Source organism: Solanum pennellii, chromosome 3 (genome assembly GCF_001406875.1).
Source record: "Solanum pennellii chromosome 3, SPENNV200".
Lineage (NCBI taxonomy): Eukaryota > Viridiplantae > Streptophyta > Magnoliopsida > Solanales > Solanaceae > Solanum > Solanum pennellii.
Window position 1 is genome coordinate 22,232,008 of NC_028639.1, and position 11,151 is coordinate 22,243,158.

At 33.5% G+C, this 11,151-nt stretch overlaps 1 protein-coding gene across 1 annotated transcript in view; it reads right to left on the bottom strand.

Moving 5' to 3' along the window:
- LOC107012572 (inositol hexakisphosphate and diphosphoinositol-pentakisphosphate kinase VIP1-like) overlaps positions 1-11,151 on the bottom strand; it is a 32,429-nt gene that overhangs the window by 9,323 nt on the left and 11,955 nt on the right. Inside the window, exons 15-22 of the mRNA XM_015212447.2 lie at positions 8,172-8,253; positions 2,367-2,525; positions 2,234-2,276; positions 1,846-1,928; positions 1,570-1,632; positions 1,409-1,483; positions 572-688; positions 76-317 (exon numbers count right to left, since the gene is read on the bottom strand). Of these exons, the coding sequence (XP_015067933.1) occupies positions 76-317; positions 572-688; positions 1,409-1,483; positions 1,570-1,632; positions 1,846-1,928; positions 2,234-2,276; positions 2,367-2,525; positions 8,172-8,253 (864 nt within the window). The remainder of the gene's footprint in view (positions 1-75; positions 318-571; positions 689-1,408; positions 1,484-1,569; positions 1,633-1,845; positions 1,929-2,233; positions 2,277-2,366; positions 2,526-8,171; positions 8,254-11,151) is intronic.

Below are 11,151 nucleotides of genomic sequence, written 5' to 3' on the forward strand. Positions count from 1 at the left end.
CAAAGTATCTACAGGTCTGAGTAGCTATAAAATACTCAATTATAAAAGAAGTGAATTCAACTAGAAACAGCTTACTCTTTGCGTTCATTATATAAATCTCTCTCAAGTTTTCTCCAACGCACATACATGAGTAGAAATCCCTCACTGCCACAAGGTAAGCCTGCAGCAATACGATCAACATCTATATTTGTTTTACCAAGTGCTTTAGCTTGATCATATGGAGGAATCACATCATAGGAACTTGTCTCTGCGAGTTCTTCATCTTCATCCTTAGCAAGCAGCTTCACTTGTTCTGTCACCTTCTTAGTCAATTTCACCTTATTGCAAGACAGATTTGAGATGATGAAAATAGAAAGGCCCAAATCAACTAAAAAGAAAAAAGAAAAGAATACACCAAAAAAACAAATCCAAAAGCTTGAAAATAAACCATGTCACAGAGAAGGAAAGGAAGTGGAGCGGGGGCATAAACAGGATAAAAATGCAATAATGAGAATGAAGAACATGCTGCAGATGGTTGAGGTTTATTTTGTCAAGAAGATTGATCCATCAGGACATTCAAATTAAGACTTACCAACTTGGGCATAAGTTCAGATGCATTAGGTGGGAGTCCACCTCCATCAACCATCCAAGGCTTCTCTGAAGATCCACTAGTCTTTGGTCCAGAAGTAATTATGTCATTCAACCTCGCCTATAACAAGGGGAAAGCTTATCTTAACAATCACAAACTTCTAAAAATTCAAAGGTCCTAAAGATCCTCACATTCGGAAAAATATGCTGGAAGATTTACTACTATCTATGACTTGCATCATTAAACTATCGAGTAATTTCCAAAAGCTAAAAGGAGGCTCTGACATTCAATAAACCACTCTGTCAAAAGTACCTTAATTCTGGTATTAGACCATCAAATCCAATGGTTCTCATATGCTTCAAATGCATCACAATTACACCATGATAGAGCAAATATTTGCAGCATGCACTTTGGGTTCCAATGTAATCTTTATATTCAGTTTACATAAAAGAATACTTATTTTAGGTAGAATATAGAGGTAAGGTCATGTCCACAGGCAGATTGAAGTCAAATATGATAACACTCTTTGACAACAATTTCATGTTTAATACGGAAGGGGAAAACTCAATAGCCAGCTTTCTTTGAATATGATCACAGTATGTAAAAATTTGTCAAAAAGGTTAAGCTTATGTGCTCACTACTTTAAGCTTTCACTGGTGCCTGTGACTACTGCTAGATCATTTGAACTCTTCACTACTAAAATCCATATCAGAAAACGGAAGTATCCTCGAACACAAAAAGAACTAAGGATTAAAAAACAACCACAAACTCAAATAAGAACTAGTTAGAGATCTTCAAATATGATAACAAACTTATAACTCAATGCAAGAATAGAACAACCTTTGCTTCTTTTATCTCAACACTTGCATTGGCAAGCCCATCCAGCATAGATGAATCCTTGCTAACCAGTGATACCTTCAAGTGAAAAAGAAATATGTAGTTCATTTAATTTCAGTTGTGAATTCAATACAAGAAGCAGAGATTTGAACATGGATACAGACCAGGATAGGTGTTAATTGTCCTTCCAAGTCAAGTAGACCTTTGGCAAATGCAGCGGCGGACATCTACCAACAATATGTGTACAACGCAAACTCAACGATTAGAGAAGAAAATAAATATAGTTTTTTGCATATATAAGAGCTGAATAATCTAGAGAACTCATATGAGATAATTTGAATAGCCAAAGAGTTAGATGGAAAAAGAATTGGAGAACAAAGAGAAAAACCGTCGACGCTTCCAATGTTCAATAATATATTAAGACGAGAAAAGAAGAAAACCTGCACGCGACCTTCATCTGAGCTGTATATCTTTAAGTCATGACGATATGTACTATGGAGACGAAGTAGGCCAGTACCTTCACCTGTGGTTCAAAGCAGAGGGAATATAGTATATGCAATAACCATTACCTCATCCCACACCCCAAATACAAGATATCTGACTGACCAAAACGCAAAAAAAAAGAAAGTTCAGTCAAAAATTATTAATCATTTGCATCTACAGTGATTGGACACAACATTCTTTTACAAGGGGTTTAAGTAGGAAGTATTTTATCTGGAAATTTCTAAATGTCAAGTCAGAAAACATTATGAAAAGCCTGACATGATATGACTTTAGAGTAAAAGTTTGGAAAGTCAAATGTGAGACGTCCAAGAATCCAAGCCAAACCTGGATATATATCATTACGGAAGTATCTTCCAAGCTCTTCAGCCTGCCAAGAAATTTCAAAAAACAAGAAGAAAGATTTAACTTGGGAAAGACAGAAGGAAACATTAAACTAAATATTACTGTGTAGTAGAACCTGCTTTCTTCCAGCATGAGTGAGAACACCTCCATATTTTAGAACCATAAGAGCTTCAGTAGGTCTTTCTTCTTCACCTTCACCATTAGATTTGGGCACTTTAACCCACTGTAGTGGCTTTAGCTGAACTTTTCTATAGATCCCAGAAAAATGGCCCCCCTGCAATCAAACATATATCTTAACAATTGGTAAGAACTTAGCACTTGATAGCATGTCAATTTTGAACAAGTTAGCCACATAATCTCCAGTTTCAGAAATCAGTAATGGAGAAAGTGAAACAAGAATACTGCCATATTAAAAATTATATTTGTCATCATTGTATACCATAGACCTCTACTCCTCTATCCACCCAAACATACCATCAATTTGTTGGGCTATTGCCCATGTTCCAGCCAAAGGCTCATGGCCTAATCCTATTTGAAAAAAGATTGGAATTATTCTCTTTATTTGGTTTCCAATTCTATTAGGAAAAGGATTGGAATTGTAATCCTATTTGTAGTTAGTTTTGGCTTTGTAAGGAAAAGCACAACTCTATAAATAGAGGATGGTCTTGAGAGAATAATTAATTGCTCATTAGTATTGTCTTTGAAAGACATTAGAACATAAAAGAGGTTTTTGAGAGAGCTTTCAACAAGAGAAAAAGAGAGAAAAAAAAGGTTCTTTTGCTGCAGTCTTTTTCTTCGACCAGCAACGTTCAAATCGTGTTTTCCGATTAACTAACTGTTGGATCGGGCTGAAATTTGGACTGAGTGTTCCTGACATCTTGGTGGTTTATTTGAATGGTGGAGATCGGATTCGGAGGTCAGAAAGATCCTATTTTAGGTCCCGAACAGAAGCTGGGTTTGGGTGGTGTTTCTTTCTATTTATCTTTTGTTGGTGTAGCTATTGTTTGTTCTCTTTTGACACTTGTTGTGTAGTCATTAGAAGAATATTTGTAACCCTCTTATTGGTATAGTGAAGCAATTCGGATCTTGTCGATCCCGTGGTGGTTACCTTCGGTTTGAAGGGTTTTTCCACGTTAAACTTGGTGTTCTTTATTGTTAGATTTTCGGTTTCATCTTTTCGTCACAACAACATCAATTCACACGGACCCAAGCTAGCCCTACAAACTAGACTCCTTCCATACGCCCCTTGAAAACACACAGTAACCCAATTCCAAATTCCTCTCCTCAAACTACAGGCAAGCAAACACTAGCCCCACTTGGAATTATTCCATTACTAGTGTTAGAATATAAATAGAACAATAGTATATACAATACTGTTTAGAATAGGGAAAGGAGTAGGAATGGTCTATAGAGTCCTATTTGGAAAAGGATTATAATGAAGTGTCCTGGTTGGAAAAGGAGCCTAATGTAGTGTCTATAATATGGTTTCAATGTAATTCAATAATATTTTTTTCAATATCTCACATATTATAAGAGCTTCTACAATCTTGGTAGACTTATTTTATAAAAAAAAAAAGCTTTCGTTGTCGGTGGGCGGCTATTACCCATATATGTCGCCCGTCTGGCCATTGGTTATGTTAACAAAATTAGGGCCAATGACATATGCATGAACCCTATATTGACATATTCAGGGGAAGAAAACTTAGTTGAAGAGGTCACCGTGCATCAATTTCTGGCGACTTTCTAAGGTTGTTTTGTGTCAACCCGTATCCGCTAGTGTTTGTGTAACACCATGCCATCTTTCTGGTGACTACTTTCTCATATCTGTTTCATGTAACACCGTGACATCATTTAGGTGACTACTTTCTTATATTTAATTTGTGTAACACCGAGTCATCTATATTTGACTTGTGTAGCACCGTATCATCATTCTGGTGACTACTTTATTTTGTGTAACACTGTGTCATCATTCTGGTGACTACTTTATTGTGTGTAGAATCGTACCATCATTTCGGTGACTACTTTATTTTGTGTAGACTGTGCCATCTTTCCACTGACTACTTTTCCATATTTAATTTGTGTGTAGCACTATGCCATTTTTCTGGTGACTACTTTTTCATGTTCAATATATGTAACACCGTGCCTTCTTTTTGGTGACTATTTTTGCATGTTCGATTTGCACTACTTTCTTTTGTGTAGAATGGTGTCATCATCTTGGTGACTACTTTATTTTGTGTAGACCGTGCCATCTTTTCGATGACTACTTTTTTCGTATTTAATTTGTGTGTAGCACTACGCCATTTTTCTGGTGACTACTTTTCATGTTTAATTTCTGTAGCCCCATGCCATCTTTTCGGTGACTACTTTCTTATTTGTGTAGGTTTGTGCCATTTTTCTGACCCTACCCAAATAATTTCATTTCTCATATTGTGTCCACTTTTAGCCATCAAATCTAATACCTCGACACATAAGCATGTTACAACTAGTTTTTCATTGATTTTCTTATTTACTATCGACTCATTTATTGATTCCAAGATGATCCATATATGTTATATCAAATTTTGAGCACTTTTCAGCGACCAATGCATTGTGAAAAGTCTATATGGAGCAACCACCTAATATTTTTGCTCAGGGGAGTTTGGTAACCTTGTATATCAATTACATAAGCTACTATATAGTCTGAAAGTCTTCTCAAGCTTGATTTGGGAAGGGCAACACTATAATTCAGGAATTTATCACTCTTGTATTTTATTGACACTGCACATCAAATCTAGTATTTCATGAGAAGACTAAGCACATTGAGATTGACTACCAATTTTCTAAAGTCAAGTGATCAACAAGCAAATATCTCACCAAGCCCCTTATCGGTCCTTGTATTAACTAGATTTGTATCAACTAGGTACATATGACTTGTATGCACTAGCTTGAGGGGGAGTGTTAGAATATGAATCAGAACAATAATAGTACATACAATTCTACTGTAAATAAGAATAGGAGTAGAAATAGTATATAGAATCCTATATAGAAAAGGATTCTAATGTAGTGTCTATAAATAGGGTCTCAATGTAATAATGTAGATAGACAATTTAATAATATTCTTCTCCCATATTTCTCACAACCATTTTGTAATCTCGGACTCCAATTACGCCCTTTGAGTAAACCACAATGTAACACAAGAACTAAATCATTAACTCCCTACCCCCCACCCCTACCCCCACAGACACACCCTTTCACTACCCTAAATGGACTGTTAGAACAAGTACAGAAGGGCCAGCATTTCTGTGAGAATGGATAAAATTTATTTTCGCTATAAGAACTGTAGAATCTTGTTTTTCCACAACCAGCTGGTTAATCTTAACCACATGTCATTACAAATAGCTTTTGATACACGTGTTGCAACAATGATATTTATATAGAAGATAAGAAAACTCTTAGATCTTTGCACAACATTCATGTCCCCACTTCATTTAGGATTTCATGGAAGTAAGTCCGCCATCTTCGTTTTATGAGAACCTTCTTCACCAATACTTAACCATCATCGTCTTTAATGCACCTCACTTGGATCTAGATCACATGTCCTCCTTTTTATGGTCTTGGAGAGCCTATACAACTTTTTTCCCTACCTATGTACTCTAGTTCTTCGTACAAGCATTTGAATAATGTCATTTTAGTCGTCGTGACCACTATCTTTGCTTCCTTATAACTCTCCCTATTCAATGTCTTCTCATGTCGCATTTTGTCTCTACGAACATTCAATAAGCATTAGTTGTCATGTTTCTCTCCCCTGTCATTTTTCTTTGAATTGCGGCTTGACTTGTTTGAGCTGAGGATCTTTTAAAAACAACATCACTACCTCTCTGATGTAGTGATAAAGCCTATGTACACTCTACCCTCCTCATACCACACTTTGTGGGATTCCATGGGTATGTTGTTGAACTTCCTGTAAGCAACCTTCTTGGCTTCAATACTCTCTATTCCACCTCCTGTTTTCTCTATGCCCACCAAAATTTCTCTTCAATACCCCTACTCCTTCGTTTCTTCCCTAATACACTTAGGCCTCATTTGTTTCCATTAAGATTAAGAGGTCTGAATCTGAATATTAAGATTTGCAATAAGATGTAGATGTTTTATCTTAATATATATCTGAATATTAAAATGTGGTCTCTATCATCTTAATACATATCTGAATATTAAGATGTGGTCTTTTAATCTGAACACTAAATAATTAATGTTGTTTGTTTTCAATATATGAATGTGCATGTGAATTGAACATTATATTAATAAAATATTATAAAAATTTCATTTCAACAAAATATGACCTATTCAAGGTGAAAAACGGTGTTGCTCCCTCACTTTTGATTAAAAAAACAAGCCTTAAAAGTTTTAATTATCATGATTTGAAGTACTAGTTTTCATTCAAAAACCTTGATAAACAACAATACACCAAAAATATTATTCGAACCAGTGTTCTTGACACATGTCAATAAAAGAAAATTATTAATATTAAAAAAGTATTTGAAAGGATTTGTGAAAACTTACCGGTTCAAGAGGGAAAATGTGTGTTTGGTTGAGAAAAGAGAGAAATAAAGTCTTTAGTTATGAAATAAAAAGGCATGCCCAATTATTTGATAACTTATTAAATGAGTCTGAATGTTGTTAAGAGTCTCCTACGGATCTGATTCGTTCAAACCTCTTCAGACACATTAAGAGGCTTTTTAAAAAATAAAACAAATGAACTTATTAGGTTGAATCTGAATAATTCAGATTCAAAGCTAAAAACCAAACGTACTTAATGGGCTGAACCTGAATGATATAGATTCATACCTCCATTAAGTGCAAACAAATGAGGTCTTAGTTGTCTTACTCCACATAGATTTGGGTCTTGGCCACCATACTTCAAGAAGTGACCAAGTGCTCCTCCTCCTACTGAAAACATGAGTTAACTATCACCAAATCAAGGCTCTTGCAAAGTCCAAATGTGCGACTCCTAAATTTCTATCCCCAAAACCGAAATTTCCATGCACATCATCGAAGACCATAAAAGTTGTCCCGGTCTAACCACTGGAATCTCCTCCTAAAAATATTAATGTCGTAAGAAGGATACATCGTATGACCTCATCCAAATCCTCCAAGAAGTGCTTTTTGACCTCCTCGTCCAAGCCCATTTGCAGTGCATAAGCACTTATAACATTATGAGTAAGCCCTTCAACAACTAGCTTAATGCTCATCGTCCTGTCATTCACCCTCCCAACCTCTACCACTAGTTCCCAGAGTTCAATATCTACTGAATAAGCATAATTTCAATTATAAGAGGACAACTAAAAGTATTATTAATATTAACTTCCCATAGAAATGATTGGTGAAGAAAGAAGAGAATTCTTAAGAATAAAGATTGAAAACAAAATCCAGAAGGAAAAAATGGTCAAGTTTTGAAAGACTACTGAATAACTACTCATTCTAAATGTAAGATCAAATAGACAAGCAACATGCAATTTTTTTTAAAAAAAATAGACTAAGTTTATTTAATATTGAAATTCACAAGGGAGGTAATTTGATCAGGGTAGGGTAATCCTCGATACCAATCATGTTATTAGAAGTAAGCAGAGGTTTCAAACTTTTTTTTTTGGAACGGGTGGGGTGGGGTGGGGGGTTAAACCCCAAAAGCAAAGCAAAGGACAAAAAGGAATTAAAGTAGCAACAGTTACTTCAAAATAAATTATTATCTGGAATGACAGAGCCTAGATATCTAAGGAAGTATAAAGAATTAAAAGTAAAGTATATTACAATTATCCTCTAGCTTATTACGATATTCCTTTCATGTTCTTTTAAGAAAAGAAAATGAAAATAATTTGCATTACAACATGAATTAACAATGACAGTATGACATGCTAAATGTATAGAGCAAGAAGATAGTGTCGACCTCCTCAAGAACTGCTTTAACTTGACGTAGCTTCTCAGCATGCTCAAAATCTTCTGCTTCACTATCACTTCCCCTACCAGGTCTATACAAAAGAGTGAGTAACAAATTCAGATTGGTTTTTTCCTATTAGTAAATAACAATCATTTTTTCTTTGTAAATTACAGCATTTTATTCTATAAGAATGGAAGAGACTGAATAGAATCAGGACAAAAATAGAAAAAATTGGTCAGTAAAGGGTGACATGCATCAGATAGCATATTCCAACATACAAGGAAATCAACTCTTTTTAGGGGCAACAGTTGAATTCCCATTATTTAAGTGGTCCCAAGAGGTGTAATAACCAAAAAGTTTCCCATAAGACACGAAACCCCTTAGGCTTCTTCAGAAAAGGAACATCATACCTTTACTTGGAAAACACGTTATACACAAATGATCCAAGTAAACGTTTAGTCTAAAGCATTTTGTTGTTTTACTCTTTAGTTTTTCCTTTACTTTGGGCTTCTTTGGGGGAACAGGGTTTCACAATATCAGGTCAAGAAAGGTGAAAAATGATAATTATAATTAGAACACTTCCTCTCTAGTTATCAGAACACTGAAAGCAACAATGACTATCATATATCATCAGTATGAGTCTAAGAGATAGACTGAACCCAACCACAACAAATTCAACAACTACCCAAAGTGCGTTGTATTTTGAGAATAAGGACACAAACAGGATATTCCTTCTGTTTATCATTACATCCATAGTACAAAAACACACAATCCTGGAACAAACAGAAGCCTTACAAATAAATATATTCTAATAACTGATTGAAAAGAATGACAAACAATGATCAACAATAATTTGCAACACACATATTAGGGTAAAAGGTGTGTAAAAATAATATTAAATAGAGTGTATTAGTAATGATTGATTAGTTATTTTGTACTAATTATATATAAAATATTTTGTGTGCATTGTTTTGTTTGGTATATTAAAAAAAATATGCATTGCATAAAAATATGTATTTAATCAAATGTATCCTCCATAATTATTGGTGGAAAAGATGTAAAAGAGGTTTGAGAAGTAATTGGGTCTTTAATCATACTAATGCATATATTATATCCCATTGCATTACTAAGACCAATGCAAGCATTAATTATACATAGCATGAAAAGGTATCAAATAAGATATTACTAATACACAAAGCTAATGCATGTAAGCAAATATTTTTATTTCAAAATATTATTTTATTAAATATATTTACAAAGTCAAATAATTAAAAATGTATTTGATAAGTTTCTTGGAGAAATGGCAACTACATTACACTTGGCAGTAGTTTGCCTTTCTCTTGACACCTCCTTTGGCACTTGTCAAGGACAAGGTAATTCTTTGGCCTATAAAAGGCATGAATTTTGTGAGCAGAAATATAAGAAAAAACTTGCTAATATGTTTTATTGTTTCTCTCGCCCCTGTCTCCTTCTATAATCTTCTCATTTTAAGTTTAATAAATTTTGGCTTCGTTATTATATCCCCTCTAACAACTTGCTGATGTTAATTAATTTGTTGCTGATGTTAATTAATTTATTGATTCATGTTGTCTTTATTTAAAATAGGGAATTAATTTGCTGATTTATCTTGCCTTTATTTAAAATAGGGAAGTATTTGTTTAATCCTGGGAAACATTTCACACTGTTGAAATAGTTTCTTAGGACAGTGCTCAACACGACTTAAGTATTTATCAATTTATGCACTATTTTTACATATCGTTGTAGTAATATTTATCTTATTTTCAGGATTACTGTTTTGCTAAATAAATTAAGTTGTTGTTGTTATTATTATTATTATTATTATTATTATTGTGAAATTCTTAATATTTCCCCAACAATGCATGCATTTTATTTTATGTATGCATTATTTTTGCTAATACACTTTACCACGACCCTTAAAGAGTATAAATGACCTCCTTCAAAGTGAGGTAGGGCCAAAAGCTGATCACTTTGATAAGTTCAAGATTTTATCGGGTAAATTTCATAGATGGTCACGTAACTTTCATTTTTTTTTTCCAAAAGTTACTTAATCCTTTCTAACACAAAAATCACTAAACTTTAAGCATACTAACACAAAATCCCACAATATGTAAATACTAACTTTTGGTGGATAACTCACTTTTGAAGAAAATAAATAACCCTTCATACTAGTTAATCCTTTTTCCCTACCAGTTTAACATGTTTGGTTTGAATCTTATATATATAAAAGAAAATTCTATGCCAGCCTACGTGACACCCTTAGAATTCAGAAATTTACTTTGATGTTTTTTTCGTAGTTTGGGTTTTTTTTACCCCTATCGTATTATTACCTTTAAACCCCTTTCTTCAACTCCTTCGTTCTTTAATATGAAAAGGGTTCTTCTTTTAATATATTTTATACTATATGATAATAAATATAGAATGTATATTGATCTGAGTGTTTTAAGATGAATAAGAAAAAGAATACACAATTAGGACATTTGAAGTTTAAAAATATGAGTTAATCCTTTATTTATAGCCCATAAAAGTAATATGAATATATGTGTATTGTGCCTTATCAGAAAAAACACAATCCTTCAAAAAAACACAATCCTTCAAAAAGGTCACAATCCATTCAAAAATTTACAACTCTTTAAAAAAGTCATACCACTTGGCAAAAGTCACAACCCTTTGGAATAATCACAATCCTTCTGAAAAGTTGCAACCCTTTGAAAAGATCACAACTCATCGAAGAAATCAAACTTATTGTAAAAGTTAAAACTTTTTGAAAAAGTCCGAACCTTTAATGTGAAAAATTATAGGCTTTTGATATTATATTATAATATAATAAATGTAAGATAACATAAAATATAAAAAGATACATTAAATCGGATGTTTTAAGTTGGAGGTATTATAGTAATTAACATTCACGTAAGAGAGTTCATCCTTTTAAGGTAGTATAATAATAATAATAATAATATATATATATATA